The 19370-nt window shown below is 36.9% G+C and overlaps 1 protein-coding gene across 1 annotated transcript in view; it reads right to left on the bottom strand.

The window, feature by feature from the left end:
- The window catches only part of LOC103096772 (mucin-12-like), a 238391-nt gene that overhangs the window by 67530 nt on the left and 151491 nt on the right, over window positions 1-19370 (bottom strand). Inside the window, exons 8-9 of the mRNA XM_056800624.1 lie at window positions 9964-10003; window positions 9799-9848 (exon numbers count right to left, since the gene is read on the bottom strand). Coding sequence (XP_056656602.1) covers window positions 9982-10003 — 22 coding nt within the window. The 3' untranslated portion in view covers window positions 9799-9848; window positions 9964-9981. The remainder of the gene's footprint in view (window positions 1-9798; window positions 9849-9963; window positions 10004-19370) is intronic.

Raw genomic sequence — 19370 nt, 5'->3', positions numbered from 1 at the left:
GTGGGTTACCTAGCCTTGATTGGACATTTCTTTTATATGGTTTACAACTTTTTTTTTGGTCAAGATTCCAGATTATATTTATTTTCTGCTTACCATCCATGAAAGTTTGCAATGGCTAAATATAAGTGTAAATCGCTTGATTTCATTCATTTCCACATATGTTGGAGCATTATTCTTCTTAATCCAATTATACTATGCCCTAAAAGAAGTTGTGCATCTAATTTATGGGAAAAAAGCAAAAGACAATGAAATGATTGTGATGATTTTAGCCATGAGGGAGGAGATGGCACAACTAAAGCAAATGATTAAGCAACTGACTGAGGAGAAACAAAGTGGCATATATATTTACACACAACTAGGCATACCTAAAAATAACAATGTAGTTAAGCAAGGAAAAACAGATGGGGCAGAAGGTAGAATACCAATATTGCCACTAAGAGATCAAACAAGCCTACAACCAGAAAGCAGCCTAATTAATATTACAACACACAAACCATTTATTAGCAGCAGACCTTGAAAGTCTGAAAAAATGGATGCCTTTCTGGTTTTCAGAACCTGTGAGATTTTAAAAAGAATTTAAAAGAGCAATTAGGCTTTATGATCCAAATTTCCAGGACACTGAAATTCTTCTCTTAGAATTATTTTCAAAGAGGGAAAAAATAGCAATTCATTGACAAAACTAGAAACAATCCAAATTTAACATCATGGGCAGAGGAAAGAACAGACTTAGAGTTATCTAATAATGAAAATCTACATTATCTAAAAAAGGCCAGAGAAGATCTATTAGAGGTGATGAAAAGTTTTTCAAAAAGACCAGATACTTAGGGACAATTTGAGAAATTGAGACAGGAAAGTGGGGACCATCCATCAAAGTTCTTTGATAGAGTAATTGAAGTAGCAGAGGATGTGCTTGGGTTTGAAAATTTAACTGAACAAAATCTCCAACACACAAGGAGAAAGTTTGTGAAAGACAGTAACACACCTATTAGACCACGTTTTAAACTTCAATGCCCAGACTGGGAAACACTAAGTCTGGAAGATTTAAGAAAAACTGTAACTTGAATATTCATAGGTCATAAAGAAATCCTAGAGATAAAGGATGAAATAATGAAAGAGCTTAAAACCAAGCCCAAGGAAGCAAATAGCACAATTAAACATAAAGAAATTGAAGAAATAAAATATCTAGCCATTCTGCAATCATACAAACCCACCAGAAATTACACACAAAACAATCAAAGGAGAAATGTACCCAAATGTTTCCTATGTGGAAAAAGTGGGTCACATGGTTTGAGACTGTTATTTAAAGGCACAATTAGTCCAAGCTAATAACAAACAGAAGTCCTGAAAAAGCAACATAAAGTATAGCGGCAACAATAAACAAATACAAAATGTTGTAATTTTAATTGCAAGAATTCATTGCAAGTATCAATTTTAGAAACCATGGAGAGATACATCCAACAAGGAGTGAAACCACATTATTCGCAAGTAGTCTCAGTTGCTGCCAAATAAAGTCAGTTATGAAGCCAGGTGCATGGGGTAACATCAAAAAGGAAAATTGGGAAATAAAATGGGGAAAATGAAAAGAAAGGAGACTGCATGCAAATAGAATTTGGGGTGTCAAAAGCACAAAATAAAACTAAAGAGCAGATAGAAGAAGAAATCCAATGAGATAATGATGTAACAGAGATTCAAGAGAAAATTTTTGGAACAGTGGAACAAAATACAAGGAAAGAGAAAGGAACAGAACTGGCAACAGTCAGTAATACACAAACCTTAAATGTATTAGGACATTATAACTTAAAAAGCAAAGAACATGAAAGATTAGATCCAAGCAACAGTGAATTGCAACATGTTTCGGCACAAGACAAAAGTAACTTAGCAGAAAGGAAAGAATATATTTTAGAAACAGAAAGTATAGAACAAAAAATAGAACCATACAAGACACAAATATCAAAGGGTTCTAAACATTCTAAGCAAACTGCAAATGAATTAATTGAAGCACATGAGCAAACAACAGAATGGTCCAATGGGGAGGAAAATGCAATAATAGAGAACATGTAAATTAGCAGACTTCCTGGTGACAATGACACTGATAGCAGGGATCATATTACAAAAGAACATACAAATGATATAATAGAAAACTCAAAGTTAAAATCCTTATGCCAAAGAATTCTAACCAATAGTAACTGCACAAGGAAAATCAAACACAAATATTATTACACCATCCTAAGTCTCCATGCTAATGCAATTCCATTGCAAACTGATGATGGATTGCAAAATGAATGTTCAAAGCAACAAGAAAAGTCTGTAGCTGAAGAACAAAACTGGGATATGATAGCAGGTCCACAGGAAGGAACAAACACACAAGAACCGAATTTATCAACACAAAACACAGAGTTACAGCATACTATTAGGCAAGAGCTTGCAAAAGACTTGGGGAATATACAGATCACCAAGCAGGAGTCAGTGCATGACAGGATCACAGGAATCCAGGGAGAGCACACAGTTGGGAAATTCAGGAATAGAGCTACTTCTATCCAGAGACAGGGAGAAAGCTTCTTCTACTTCCAGGGCCAGGAAGAAAGTGCTCTTCACAAGACCAACTGCCACTCCCAGTTCCCCTTCCCCCACCAACTGTCAGTCTTATCAATATCTTCTCTAATATTTCCACTGTTGTTTGTTCCAACTCAGTGGCAGAAAGTCCAAAACTTGTTTTAGTTTTCCTTTCCACACTAAGCACCTACTATGTATCAGGAATTGGGCTAGGTGTTGAGGACAAAGATGAAAACAAAAGACCCTGCCTTTAGGAGCTTATATTTTACTAGATATTTTCTTTCAAAGCCAAGAAACAATTTTCATATTGTCTGTTAATCTTGGGGACGGGTCCTAGCCAAATTGAGAGCCCTAAATTGGGTTATAGTACTGGCATCACCAGTAGAGCTCTCTGTTTTTTAAACTGTTACCTTCTATCTGAAGAATCAGTATTGTGTAATGGTTCCAAGGTAGAAGAACAATGAGTTAGGCAATGAGGGTGTTAAGTCACTTGCCCACAGTCACATAGCTACGGAGTGCCTGAGGCTAGATTTGAACCCAGGACCTACCATCTCTAGACCTGGCTCTCAATCCAGAGCCATTTAGCTTCCCCCTATTACTTCTCTTTTTTAAAAATGATAATTTTACATATATCTTTATAAAATTTGCACATTTGTTCATATTCATGAACATTTAACATATTCATCATGTTCATGTGCCTAGAGGTTTAGGATTTTTAAGAGTGAAAAGGTCAACATAAGAATAATTAATTTTCTTTTCTTTTCTTTTCTTTTCTTTTCTTTTCTTTTCTTTTCTTTTCTTTTCTTTTCTTTTCTTTTCTTTTCTTTTCTTTTCTTTTCTTTTCTTTTCTTTTCTTTTCTTTTCTTTTCTTTTCTTTTCAAATCTTTACCTTCTGTCTTAGTATGAATCTACCTAGCTACCACTAGCTAATCACTTTTCAGTTGTACTGTGGCAGGGAGGGTCTGACTGGCTACTTTCTGTCCATATTCTTCTGTCAGTCTCCTCCCCACTGCCCCATTTGGCTTGACCCCCTGATCTATCCCTCCACATACTTTGCATTTTTGTAGTTTTAGTAAAAGCGCATTCTTTTCATGTACCTTTGGTCAAGCTACTACAAGCTTTCTTTAGTCTTCTAGTAACTAGGTGTAAAAATCATGTGATGCAGCTTTAAAAAACCTTTTTTTAAAAAATATACTTTAGCTATTAAAATATGAACCTTCTTAAACATCACTGTATTGCCAGGTTACCAACACTGTAACACTACGAATGTTGACCCCGTTCTTGACCTCACTACATGTACGCATGCATTCCATTGCTTTTTCTAGTAACGTGACCTCAGGCCTGTGAGGTTGTGTCTGCTTAGTGCTAATGCTAACAATGTTCTGTACATCCTAAACACTGGCAAGAATACACATATTGAACTACAACCTTTCAACCACTAGAACAAAATTTTGAAGATGCCAAAGTTGCAAAATTGTGGAGTGTTTTTACATTGATCTTTTGCTAATGCAATTAGCAGTATGTTTTGCATGTATGACTTAATAAATCCTTGAATCACGTTACTGGTAATGCTTGCATTTTTGAGAATTTTGTGAATGGTCTCTTAATAAATGTTCTTATTTGCCAAAAAAAAAAAAGTTTCCAAAGATGTTGAAACAGCACCTCTTTTTTCCTTTCTTTTCCTGTCCTGAATTCCTATTCCTCCTTAATGAAATCTTCCTCAATCACTCCTGTTAGTAACTATTTTTCCCCTAAAATTTTACACACACATCACTTCACCATTTTTATGTATTCCAGTTATTTGTGCGTCTATTGGCCGGTAAACTCTGCAGGAAAAGAGACCATTTCTTATTTAAACTTCACATACTTCCTCCTCTTCCTGGCACAGTACTTTGCACTCAGGAATGTAATAAATGTTTGTTACATTAATGAATGAATCAATAGTCCACAAGGAGCCTTTTTCCTCTTCTCTTTGTTTCTTCCTTTCTCTATATCTATATAGTTTAATCAAATTAAAAAGTTTTCTAGTGCAGTCTCTCCCCAAGGAGCAGGCTTAAATTGTTACCTGCCTTTTCAGGGGCTTACATTTTACAAATAAAGTTTTTGAGCAGCTTTTTCTAACTACTAGAAGGAACTTTCATTTTAGAACTTTTTGACTATATTGTAGGAAACTATAAAAAAACTCAACTTAAGATAGAAATACTTTTTAATCAATAAAAATAGTCAAGATGGAATGATGGATAAAGAATGGGCCATGGAGTGAGGAAGGCCTGGGCTTTGTCTCTGACACATAATACCTGTGTGCCCATAGATAATCACTTTCAGTGCCCCCAAGCAATCACATAATTATAATCAAATATTATAAATCATAGACAACTTGATGACATATTTTAGAGGAGGGAGTTTCCAAAACTCAAATTCCCTACAGGGATGAATCATGGGTCCACTCTCAGTCTCTCTTTCTGTTTCTCTCTCTCTCTCTCTCTCTCAAACCCTTATCTTCTCTCTTAAACCCCTATCTTCCATCTTAGAATCAAATAACAAATGTGTTCATTTTAAGGCAGAAGAGCAGAAAGGCTAGGCAATGGGGGTCAAGTGACTTGCCCAGGGTCACACAGCTGGGAAGTGTCTGAGGCCAAATTTGAACCTATGACCTCTCATCTTTAAGCCTGGTTCTCAATCCACTGAGCCACCCAGCTTCCCCCTCTCTCTTTTTCACACATATATATACACATACACACACATCAAACATAGAAAATGCTCGATGCAGGGTTTGTAAACCACACTTTTAAAAATATTCAAAGATATTATTTTCCCAATTACATGTAATAATTTTCAACATATATTTTCAAAAATTATAAGATCCAATTTTCTCCCTCTGTCCCTTCCCTCTCCTGCCCCAGAGATGGTAAGCAATTTGTTCTGGGTCATATATGTATTATCATGCAAAACAAATTTCCATATTGGTCATTGTTGTATAGAGAATACTGATATAAAATCAAGACCCCCAAACTCAACCATAAATAAAAGAAAAGTGAAAATTCACAGTGGAGGTGGATAGCATTTTTTGTCATAAGTCCTTTAGAATTGTCTTGGAGTATCATTGATCATCATACAATATTACTGTTACTATGACTGATGTTCTCTCCCAGTTCTGCATATTTTGCTCTGCATCAGTTCATATAGGTCTTTCCAGCTTTTTCCAAAATCATCCTGCTCATCATTTCTTATAGCACAATAGTTTCCCATAACCAACATACACCACAATTTGTTCAGCCATTCCCCAGTTGATAGACATTCCCCTCAATTTCCAATTTGCCATTGCAAAAAAAAAAAAAAAAAGCTACAATATTTTTGTACAAGTCCTTTCCCCTATACCTCTATTTGGTATACAGACCCAGTAGTATAAACCACACTTCATACAGAGAGCAATGGTTGGTTGATGAATTCTCCTTGGATTCAAATTAATTTTTTTAGAGATGCCCCTTTTGTCCTTTTCCAGAATTGTTTCCATTTATGCTTTTAGAATTTCCTTCTTGAAAAATTTCTCTCCCTTTTGGGATGACTTCTATATATAGTTCATAATTTTCTACTATCTTTTTTTCTGCAATTCCTTTAAATCTACCCTCCCAACTTTAGGGAGCATGTCATACTATAACCAATTTTCCTTTCTTTTCCTAACAAAATTCCCAAGATGTGGTAGTCTCTTCTTACCATGAGTGTATGTTCTTAAAAATCAGTGTATTTAACAGCCTTCCTTCTCCTTGTTATTACTTAGTTGCTTTTAAATATGGTATACCACTCCAGAGTCAAATTCCAATCATGGGCCTAATTCTACTGAATTTCAGATTATTTATGAGATCATATTTACCACCTCAAGTTAAGATCTAGAGTTCAACTTTTTGGTTAACTTGATTTTATTCATGTATGTGTAGAAATCATTGGCAATGGGTTTTACTGTTGGATTCTTTCCTAGATTTTTGTCTTCTATGAATTTTGGGACATCTCTGCTGCTATCCTACACAAAGACTACTTTTTGTTTTCCAACTTGGTAGGCAGAATTATGATGGCATATAGTGTATTTATGGGTTTCTGGGGCAGATCTGGGAACTTAGCCTCAATTCATAAGATTCTTCCTAGGAGAAGATGCATTCTGAGTTTCAAGCAACCAAGTTCAAGATTTAATCACCAGGCAACATTAATAGTTACTTGCTGGGGAATCCTCCATTTTCCTTTATGTTTGGCACAAGTCACAATGGAGCTGACATGCTATGATCTTTCCTGTTACCAGAGAATCAGTGGCCTTATATCTATCCCCTCCAGATCTCTAGGGTGGTGCCCCTCATTACTCAGAACTTAGTTTCTAGCCCAAATCCATGAGCTAACTCCCTTGTGAATAAATAGGCTGTAATTCACATGAAAGTCACATGATCTTGACATCATGCTAATTTCCCACAGAAGCAAACATACATGCTAGAAAACTGAGTAAGACATTATTTGCTCTTAGCATGGAATAAGTAAATTATCACAATTAAGTAGCCACAGAATAAAATATGTAAAAATCAACGAAGCAACTCAAGATTGCCATTCTCTGATCTGGGACAATCCTGAAAGATTTAGGAAAGGGACTGCTACGCACTGTTCGAAATATACTCTTCAGAAAATGTAACAAGTGGGGATAGCCAAGAATTTTAATGGCTGGAATGTTACAATAGGAACAGTTAAGAATGTTAAGGGGGGAAATTGGGATACAGTATCTGATTTTGGCCTGCGCAAGGATAAAGGCTAGAGACAGATGTAAAAAAAAAAAACAAACACCCTTCTATTTAATAACTGTTAAGATTAAGGAAAGGTAAACAAAGGTTTTGAGGATTAGGATTTCCTAATCTAAAAGGGGTCTAAATTTATCCCAGTCTGCTTGGTTCTCTCTCAGAGTTTCCCTTGAGCCTCCTTAAAACTCCTTATCTATCACAAAAAAAACCCTGAAACTATACTAAATAACCTTATGCTAATTATTACTACTAATCCTCTAATTATATATATACTGTCTGTAAATCTCCTTCAGCTTTGAATCAGTTGGCAGTCCTCTCACTCTCTGCCCACTGTCAGCCCTTCTAGGTCCAGCTCAGCGTTTTAAGAACTGACCAGACCTCAGAATGGCTTGTACCTCTCAGCAGCCATACAGAGGAAAAACAGCCTCTCTCTTTCTCTTTTCTGTTAATTTCCTCCACAAATTTATTCCAGATACTCTAAACTGTTCTTCTCCTGCCACTGGGTTTCTTTAGTGTTCCAGGGAAGAGAAAAACCAGGCCAAAAACCTCCAGGAAACCATTGGCAGTTGGAAACCCAACTGACTCAGGCTACCCAGAATTCCAACAGGCAGCCTTCCCAAGATTCTTTCTGGCCTTAAAGAAACCTTACCCACTCTTCTTTACCCTGTCCTTAGCTGCTAAGATCCCAATGACTCCAAATGGTCCTCATTAGCCTATGGTTTAATTAATTCTAATACCTCCTCCAGAGAAAGAACTGTTGGAGTCCTCTTTCCCATCAGTGTATTTATGGTTTTATTTGGGGCTTTTGGTTCTGTAGGAATTTGCTCTTATAACAATGACCAATATGGTAGTGTGTTTTGCATGACAATTAAAAAATGGAAAAATATAAGATTGCTATTCTTCTAAACCCTAGAAATCATCCTAGTTGTAGGTTCACTCTAGACCTGTGAGAGACAATGAATGATTAACTTGAGTCCTCCTTTGAGCAGGCAAAGCAGTACAAGATAAGTCCCCAGGTTTTACTTCCATTGGGACTGATGACCAAATACAAATGCAGCGCCACTTAGGAAGGTTGAGGTTTGGTTGCTGGAAGAAAGCTCTGAACTACTCTCAGCTAACTCTTCATCGAACAGGATTAGTGCAATTAGACAGCTGTGTGGCTGGTCTCCTCGAACCCTTCCCCCTTCCCCCTTGAGTTTGGCACAACTCCCACTGCTATGGCTGAACCTTCCAGATCTTTGGAGGGAGAGGAGCTACAAGAACTTTTTAAAAATATTGATAAATTAGCTACGAGCCAGAGTGTTAGTACCATTTCAGGTAAGTTAAGGAATGAATGAACTTGTGTTTGTGGGCTGATCTGGGAATTTAATTACCAGACAGAATATTATTTATAGGAGAAAATGTGATCTCTAATGATTTGCCTGGCCTGAAGCAGGGACTTCATCAATACTTACTGATTATTGATTTATTTATTGTTGGTACTCCATGCCAAAGGGGAAACAGTGAGACCAAGAAACACCCACTTCCTACTACTGTTGACGATTTCAGAAAATACCAGGAAGACTTACATGAATTGATGCAAAGTGAAGTGAGCAGAGTCAGAAGAACAGCATACACAGTGACTGCAATTTTGTATGAGGATCAAATGGTTTAACTTTTATCAGTAATGCAAGGATCTAAGACAACCCTCCCAGGGACTCATGGTGAAAAATGCCATCCACAGCCATAGAAGAAACTGGTAGAGTCTGAATGTAGATTGAAGTACACCACTTTTCACTTCATTTCCTTCGGGAGTATTTTCTTATATGTGCGATATATGTCTTTTTTTTTTCCACAACATGATGAATATGGAGATCTATATTGCATGATAGCACCATGTATAGCCTATATCAGATTGCTTACCATCTCGGGGAAGGGGGAAGGGAGGGAGAGAATTTGAATTGCAAAACGTCAGAAAGAAAAATTTAAAAACCATCTCTCCATGTAATTGGGAGGAAATACAACAAAATATTACTGGAGAATAAAAAAATATAACTTTCCTAATGACAATGGGTTAGATAAGACACACATGGCCTTGGCAAGGAGAGACGAGCTATGATGTCACTCTCGTGGCTCAAACTCTTTACATGAAGGAATCATGGAACCCAGAGAATTTAGAACCATGAGGGGCTTTTAAAGATCATCTGGTCAAATCCCATCATTTTATAGATGAGGAAATTGAAGTCTAGAGAGGGGAAGTGACTTGCTTTTGGGAACTTTGTGCTTCTGAAGGAAATGTCTCTCATCCAAAAATCTGAAGCCAAAGAAACATTTCTGGCATGAAACATCACTCAGGTAGGGAAATTTGGAACGAAGTTCTTCAACATGAAGATGCCTAGGTAATTTCTGTCTCAAAGCAAAAGGCTATTAAGAAAATTAATACATATTGTAGAAAAGAAGACTAGGCATTTTACTCAGATCAAACTGAATTTACTTGCATAAGCTTGATTTCATTTCTTGATGTTCTTGGGCATATTCTGAAGCCTAAGAACGAGAAAATAAAGAAATAATATAATAACTATGCAGGTACCAAAAATAACACATGTAGAAAAGAATGGACATTTTACTTAGAAGAAACAGAATTAATATGTATATATACCTGAGTTAATTTCTTTGTTTACTTGGGTCTATTCCGAAATCTAAAAATAAGAAAGATAAAGAAATATTATAATAGTTATGCATGTACCCTGCCAGGTTAGAATTATGGTATGGGACACTAAACTTTAAGGTTCTCACATAGTGCCATGTCCCCTCCTTGCTAATGGAAATTTCAGTTCATGCTTTTAACTAAAGTAATTGTGCCCCTAGGCTAACTATTAAAAATAAACACATGAAAAATAGCTTATAAGCTACAATTTTTGGAGTGGAAACCCACAGAATATCTTGAGCCTGGAGCTACCCTCTTCCAATGACCCATGAGTACAAATTGAGGTTTGACCAAAGGGTTGCTGCTTTTTAAATTAAACTTTATTGATACTATTGTTTTTATAAAAACCCTTACCTTCCATTTTAGAATTAATACTGTGTATTGGTTCTAAGGCAGAAGAGTGATGAGGGCTAGGCAATGCAGATTAAGTGACTTGCCCAGTAGCACATAGCTAGGAAGTGTTTGAGGCCAAATTTGAACTGAATACATTCCACTCATTTTTGAAAATACCTTCCAGTTTTCATTCCCCATCCCCAACCCTTTATACTCTTTTCTCTCTTAATTTTCATGATGCTTTGTCTTTGTTCTCTTCCTGCCTCACTGATCATGCCTTCTCTTTTTTCCTCTGTCTGCTCCTCATCCTTCCACATCCTACATTTGGGAGTCTTAAGGTCTTGTCTTTAGATTTTTTTCCCCTTTCTATATATACACTCTCACTCACTAATCTCAGCCACATTTATTTCTTTAGTTATCATCTTTTTTTAAGTAACTCTTAAATGGATACATTTCCAGCTTCAGTCTCTTTCCTGAGCAACAGTCTTCCATTTCCAATTCACCTCACACGTCTCTAAAATGTGCCAAAAGAAGGAATTTACTTTGAACCAAAGCCACCACCATCCCACTTTACCCAGACTCAAAATACAAAGTGGACTTTGAATATTTTCTCTTAGCATACCTTCCATCCAATCAGTCCATAAGTTCTGTTGATTCAGTTTCTACAGTCTGTCTTGAATCTCTTCCTTCCCTTTCTAGTTCTGCCATCCTAGTTTAGGGCTTAATTCTCTCTCTCTTAAACTATTTCATTGTTATAATTGGTTCTTCTATCCCTAGTCACTCTGTTCCAATCCATCTTTCACATTGCTAGCTAAATGTGTATTGATATATCACTGTAATCACATTTCACATAATCATTCACCTGCTCAAGAATTATTAGTGAGTATTTACTGCCTACCAAGTGAAGTTTTAACTCCTAACATTAAAGATTTCAAGTTATCTTTCTTGCCTTTGTTCTCCATGCTCTCTTATTCTTATTCTGCCTTGCCCACACTCTCCCCACATTACTGGAATGGATTTCATGACCATCTTCATGCTGAAACCCTTCCATTCTTTCAAGGCTCAGCTCAGGTGCCATCTTTTTTATGAGGCTTTCACCTTTCCCTCAAATGGAAGTGATCTCTACCTTTTCGATTTCCCCCCCCACAGTACTTTAGAGCTTTCCTTTGCACTTGTGTAACAATTAAAGTAGTGGTTGGTATAAACTGTGACAGATAAAAGAGTGGTTGGCTTAAATTGTGACCACAGAAATATAGTTTCAAATAAAAAATATAGTGGTCACCAGGGAAAAATTCCCAAATATGAAATGTACCCAAGTCAGCTGGGTTTTATAGAGATTTTAATTAATACAAATGAGGAATTAAAGAAAGGGAGAGAGAGAGAAAAAGGAAATAATGAGAAAAGGGCTAGACCAGCCTAGGCCAGCCTAAGCTGAAAGCCCTAAGAGAAAAATCAGTCAGTCTTTTATCAACTCACCACAAGATCTGTCCAAAGCAAGATTTTAGTGTTCAGAGAGACACCAGTTCAGCTTCAGCTAGCTCAAACAAGTTCGGCCAGCTGCCTTCTCCAATTCAGCTTTTCCAAGCTGAATGATCCCCGGAGCCCTTTCTGAGCTCCTTTTTAAAGCAAATTTTCTCCTATGTCACCTCCCCTAAGTTCTTACATCTACCAATCACAGTAGACGTTTTCCAAAGAACAGACCATTCTGAATTCACACCTGAGTAGACTAAACTTTTGAGTAATTCACACCTGAGTAGACTAAAACCTCTGAGTAAGTTCTCATCTCTTTACTCCTTGCAAGTTTACAAGTTGTCTCACCTTTATAGGTACTTAGCACCCTTTTGTATTAGATCTAAAAATAGGCATGGCTTAAGGGCTTTTGCCTCACTATAAGTATGGGTTAAGTACTTTTCATTGTTCAGCAAGGAGTTTACAACTTTATCTTCCCCTAAAGTATACTTAAGTATGGGTGAAGTAGAGTTCTCACATTCCTGATCTAAGTCCCTTCATCGTTTAAATGGGGAATGGTCTTAACCAAGTGTTCTGAAGTAGGGTCTGAGAATTTTTAAGATTCACACTTGCTACATTCTAATTTATAATGTAATGATTTGTGTAGATGTCTTATCCCCTATTGTATTATAAGTTCCTTGAGACTATGTCTAATTTCATCTATCTCCAATGTCTAAGGGCATTGTATCTTACATGTAGTACCTGTATTAAGAAGACAATGATTTTGTTGTTGGCAGAAATGCAGGGAAAAAACCAAAGTTAAGATAAAGGCTACCAACCTTTTTCCAGCTGTTCCACTCAGTCTCTGTGATTTGCATGGATCATAATTAGCATCATGGAAATAGAAAGGAACTTTATTATTCTAAATTCTAAAATTCTGTATTCAGCTTAAATGGAAAGAGCTCCAATGGCAAGGCAGGGGGGTGTGGAAGGAGAAAAAGACAACACAAAATGCATAAAGGTTTTTCTAGATACCTGACTAGAGTCTATTATCATAAAAGACGAGAGAGAAAGAGAGAAAAAGAGAGAGAGAGAGAGAGAGAGAGAGAGAGAGAGACAGAGAGAGAGAGAGAGAGAGAGAGAGAGAGAGAGAGAGAGAGAGAGAGAGAGAGAGAGAGAGAGAGAGAGAGAGAGAGAGAGAGAGAGAGCTGATGAGACTATAAGCTGGCAGGTCATTCCTGCTTTGGGGAAGAAGACTTATTGTGGTTGAAGACCAGCAAATAGCAGCAGCATCTCAAGATAGATGCGGAGAAGACTACTGATATGTCCAGCAGAGAACAAGATAGCCTGTAATATCAATGTATGCGAGAGGTAGGAGTGGGCAACCTTGGGTCCTCGGCAGGCATGTTCCTTGTTCATATGGTCTCTGTGTGTGTCCCTTCTCAGCTGGTGGTGTGGCAAACTTTGAGTGTGCACCTGTGTGATGGAGGACTCTTTATTGTCCCTTATTTTTGCTGTGTTGCTCTATTGTTTTAAATTAATGTATCTTCTGGTTTGTTTAATGAAAGAAACACACTCATGGGATGGGGGGTTGTGGTAGAACTATGTTTTTTTGAGTGAATGATGACCTCAATGCATGCCTCAAACTTATGAGATTTTTTGCTGGATCACAAATTAGGACAGGAGAGTTATATACTATAGATGCTTAATAAACTTTTTTAAATTGAAGTTAATCCAGTATGAGAGACCATACCACCTGTCGTCCTCCCCTCTAGTCTCAGAGGAAGAAGTAAATTTCCTCACCAAAGTTATCCTTGACACTCAATGCCAGCTTTAAGCTTTCTGAGGATCAATTTGGCTCAATCAGTTGGTCAGATAATGGCTCAAGGTGGGTAGCACTGGAGAGGAGGATGTTACTTCACTATGGGTCTTCAAAAAGGCATTTATGGTGCAGCAAGGTGGCTGAGTGGAAAGCCAGGGGAAGTACTGGGTTCAAATCTGACCTCAGACACTTAACCCTCATTGCCTAGTCCTTACCACTCTTCTGCCTTTGAACCAATACTCAGTATTGATTCTAAGATAGAAGGTAAGAGTTTAAAAAAGAAAAAAAAGGTGTCTAAGAAGTTCAGCTTCTATCATTAATGTGGCACACCTGGTAATTGCACGTCTCCATTTCCATTCTTATATTTGAGGCTGTGTATTTTGCCTTTAATGATCTCCTTTAAGTTTATTCTTTAGCCCCGACACTACTTTAAATATTTTCTAACTGTGTCTATATGTGTATATAAATATACATGCAGGCATACATATATTTGTATATGATATATATGTTATTGGTGTGTAATAATTTTAAAACCTAGACAAAAATTTCTGGGAGGAGCTGCTTATTGATTGATATATAGCTTATTGAGCTATTATGATTAGCTCAATAGTCTCCCTGTGGGCCATCCTTTTCTTCCTTCCTAGTCCTGAGGGACCCTGATTCTCTAGTATCTTCAGTCTCTCACTTGACATGGGTTTCTTTTTGTTTTCAAGTGTCTGGCCCCATTTACAGTTTCTTTTGGCCCATACTGTTCTCTCCTACCCAGTATATATCATCACTTACCTTCGCCTTTAACTTTGCAAATTCTGCTCAATCCAAATCATATTCTACTTCATCATGGAACTTCTCCAACTAGTTTAGTCCGTATTGATCGCTTCTTTCTCTGAATTTCTATAGTATTTTATCACTTGTACCACACAGCCTAGGACTTCAACAATCACCTGACTATATCCTTTTTTGTATCCTTTTCTGCGTTTTGTGGGCAAATCTTTTTTTCCCCTCAATGTTAATATTAACAATAACAGCTATCAGGTTTACAAAGCTCTTTACAATTATTATCTCACTTGATCTCCACAACAACTGTGGGAAGTAGGTGCTATTATTACTCCTATTTTGCAGATGAGGAAACTACATAGCTAGTAAGTATATGAGGCTGAATTTGTACTCAGATTTTCCTGACTCCAAGTCTAGCACTCAGTCCATTGTGACACCTAGTTGCCTAAATGCAAAGCCAAGGATTATTTGATATTTCTTTAGTTGTACCTCTCCTTTCCCAAAACATAAGCTTAGTAGAAACAAGTCCTTATAGAATAGAACTAACTCTAAGTAGAGTTTTGAAACAATTAGAAAATCTTATATATTTATATATCTTTATAAAACAAATTTATAAAATTGTCAAATAACTAAGTATCTAGCTATCTACCACCTTCCTGCATCCACTGTCCCATTATTACTTACAACATCAGAACCTCATAGACTATTCTTAGGTTGTTTTTCTTTTTGGCAGGTAAACTTACCTGACCAGTCCTTCACTGGAGGCTGAATTAAGCCATAGAGATCTCCTTGTTTTCTGCCCTTTTTCAAACTTCTATCCTGATCAGACTTTATTCAACTCTTACAACAATTATAATATGGAGCAATGATAATATTTCTATGCTTTTAAAAGTAATTTGCCCCCAAAGCCCTTCCTTATATGCCTGTCATCCTTTCCCTGTTCTTTCATTCTTCTCTCTAGTTTCTAACCTTTAAAATTCTTCCCTCTTTACTTTTTTTGTCTTCCTCTCTCCAGATTTTAATTCCTTCAAGTTGTCCTATTTTACCCCTAATTTTGCAGTTATACAATTTGAAATATTAGAAGAGGAAAAAAAGAGGGAACAAAATATCCAATTCATTCTTGCTCATAAATTCTTTGGCTTTATTTGGTTCTTCTCTGAAAACCTTACAGGATCTCCTTCATCACAGAATTGTAAGTGAGGACTAGATCTTCAGGAGGAAAAGAGAAATATGTCCCCCAATGACTATTAGATTCTAGAACTATTGACAAGTTTCCTTCTTTTAACTTGGGTTGTTTTCCAGAATTTCAAGTCAAAAGTAAATGCTTTAGGAAGATGTCCAAAAATGCAGCATTGAATCTCTCTCTCTCTCTCTTTTTTTAAATTAACTTTTTAATGATTCCTTTTGAAACTGCTGCTGGCTACAGTTTCTTTTCTTTCTTGTTCACTTAGAAAGGCACTCCCTATTTATGGATTTGCTTTTTAATGAATCTAGTTGGCATTCTCTAGTATTCCTCTAAACTAATGGTCTCCAAACTTTTTCAATTATGCACATTGATCAGTACAAAATTTGGGGGCACAACATATGTAGATTTACTTATTTATAAATTATATACATGTACTACAAATTAAACATGTTGTAAAGGGTGCTGAAAATAGGCAAGAAAGAAGGGTGGGATAACATTTCATCCTTGAGTCAAGAGGAAGTTGCTAGAGATTATACATTAAGGGAATAATGTGGTCAGACCTGTGCTTTAGGGAAATGGTATTGATAACTACGAGAAGGATGCATGGGAAATAGGTTAAGATGAGGCAAGGGAGGCCCTTCAGGAGACTATTGAAATACTTCTGGTCAGAAGTAATGAGAGCCTAAATTATGGTAAGTTGTGATGATGGTGGCGTTGTGAGTAGAGAAAAGGGGATAAATGTGACATGCTAGAGTGAGTCAAGGATAACACCAAGGTTGTCACTTTGGTAACTGGAAGGATATTGGTGCCCTCAGAAGAAATAAAGACTAAAGGAGAGGACTGGATTTGGGGAGTAAGAGCATGAGTTTGGTTTTGGACATGATGAATTTGATATACAACTGAGTTGATTGCAAATTTGAAATGTCTAATAGGTATTGAAAATGTAGGATTCAGGGCATCTAGGTAGCACAGTGGATAGAGTGCCACTGGAGTCAGAAGGACATGAGGGACTTGGGTTCAAATCTGGCCTCAGACACTGCCTATCTATATGACCCTGGGCAATTATTAATTGTCTATCCTTTGCTACTTTTCTGTCTTAGAACTGAAACCAAGTCAGAAGGGTAAGGAGGGAGGGAGAAAGGGAGAAAGAAAAAAGTAAGGAAGAAAGACAGGAAGGAAGGAAAGAAATGCAGGACTGGATTTCAGAAGAGACATTAGGATAGACCAATCTCCCTAATGAATATAGATGCAAAAATCTTAAATAGGATACTAGCAAAAAGACTCCAGCAAGTGATCAGAAGGATCATCCACCATGATCAAGTAGGATTTATACCAGGGATGCAGGGCTGGTTCAATATTAGGAAAACCATCCACATAATTGACCACATCAACAAGCAAACCAACAAGAACCACATGATTATCTCAATAGATGCAGAAAAAGCCTTTGATAAAATACAACATCCATTCCTACTAAAAACACTAGAAAGCATAGGAATAGAGGGGCCTTTCCTAAAAATAATAAACAGTATATATCTAAAACCATCAGCCAATATCATCTGCAATGGGGATAAACTAAATGCATTCCCAATAAGATCAGGAGTGAAACAAGGATGCCCATTATCACCTCTACTATTTGACATTGTACTAGAAACACTAGCAGTAGCAATTAGAGAAGAAAAAGAAATTGGAGGCATCAAAATAGGCAAGGAGGAGACTAAGCTATTGCTTTTTGCAGATGACATGATGGTCTACTTAAAGAATCCTAGAGATTCAACCAAAAAGCTAATTGAAATAACCAACAACTTTAGCAAAGTAGCAGGATACAAAATAAACCCGCATAAGTCATCAGCATTTCTATACATCTCCAACATAGTTCAGCAGCAAAAACTAGAAAGAGAAATCCCATTCAAAATTACCTTAGACAAAATAAAATACCTAGGAATCTATCTCCTGAGACAAACACAGGAACTATATGAACACAACTACAAAACACTCTCCACACAACTAAAACTAGATTTGAACAATTGGAAAAACATTAACTGCTCATGGGTAGGATGAGCCAATATAGTAAAAATGACCATCCTACCCAAACTTATCTACCTATTTAGTGCCATACCCATAGAACTTCCAAAAAATTTTTTTACTGATTTAGAAAAAACCATAACAAAGTTCATTTGGAATTACAAAGGATCAAGGATATCCATGGAAATAATGAAAAAAAAATACAAAGGAAGGGGGCCTTGCAGTCCCAAATCTCAAACTATATTACAAAGCAGTAGTCATCAAAACAATTTGGTACTGGCTAAGAGACAGAAAGGAGGATCAGTGGAATAGACTTGGGGCAAGTGACCTCAGCAAGACACTATATGGTAAACCCAAAGATCCCAGCTTTTGGGTCAAAAATCCACTATTTGATAAAAACTGCTGGGAAAACTGGAAGACAGTGTGGGAGAGATTAGGATTAGATCCAACACCTCACACCCTACACCAAGATAAATTCAAAATAGGTGACTGACATGAACATAAAGAGGGAAACTATAAGTAAATTAGGTAAACACAGAATAGTATACATGTCAGACCTTTGGGAAGGGAAAGACTTTAAAACCAAGCAAGACATTAGAAAGAGTCACAAAATGTAAAATAAATAATTTTGACTACATCAAATTAAAAAGCTTTTGTACAAACAAAACCAATATAACTAAAATCAGAAGGAAAGCAACAAATTGGGAAGCAATCTTCAAAAAAACCTCTGACAAAGGTTTAATTACTCAAATTTATAAAGAGCTAAATAAATTGTACAAAAAATCAAGCCATTCTCCAATTGATAAATGAGCAAGGGACATGAACAGGCAGTTCTCAGCCAAAGAAATCAAAACTATTAATAAGCACATGAAAAAGTGTTCTACATCTCTTATAATCAGAGAGATGCAAATCAAAACAACTCTGAGGTATCACCTCACACCTAGCTGATTGGCTAACATGACAACTATGGAAAGTAATGAATGCTGGAGGGGATGCGGCAAAGTAGGGACATTAATTCATTGCTGGTGGAGTTGTGAACTGATCCAACCATTCTGGAGGGCAATTTGGAACTATGCCCAAAGGGCGATAGAAGAGTGTCTGCCCTTTGATCCAGCCATAGCACTGCTGGGTTTGTACCCCAAAGAGATAATAAGGAAAAAGACTTGTACAAGAATATTCATAGCTGCGCTCTTTGTGGTGGCCAAAAATTGGAAAATGAGGGGATGCCCTTCAATTGGGGAATGGCTGAACAAATTGTGGTATATGTTGGTGATGGAATAATAAAGTGGAGGAATTCCACGGAGGCTGGAACGACCTCCAGGAAGTGATGCAGAGCGAAAGGAGCAGAACCAGGAAAACATTGTACACAGAGACTGATACACTGTGGTACATTCAAAGGTAATGGACTCCCACACTAGGGACAATGCAATGTCCCTGAACAATCTACAGGGATCTAAAAAATACTATTCACAAGTAGAGGATAAACTGTGGGAGTAAAAACACCGATGAAAAGCAACTGCTTGACTACAGGGGCTGAGAGGAAATGACTGAGGAAAGACTCTAAATGAACAACAACATGGAAATGGGTCTGCCGGCTATGGGAGAAGTGGTGGGTGGGGGGCAGGGGGAGGAAAAGATAATGATCATTGTTTCCAATGAATAATGTTTGAAAATAACCAAATAAAATAATGTTTAAAAAGTAAAAAAAAAAAAGATTTGCATAGGCAGAAAAGGGGAAAGTATTTAGTGGAGGTGGAGCAAAATATGGGCAAA

This window comes from Monodelphis domestica, chromosome 5, assembly GCF_027887165.1.
Source record: "Monodelphis domestica isolate mMonDom1 chromosome 5, mMonDom1.pri, whole genome shotgun sequence".
Taxonomy (NCBI): Eukaryota; Metazoa; Chordata; class Mammalia; order Didelphimorphia; family Didelphidae; genus Monodelphis; species Monodelphis domestica.
The sequence above is the reverse complement of the archived record's forward strand: the minus strand, read 5'-3'. Positions and strand labels throughout refer to the sequence as shown.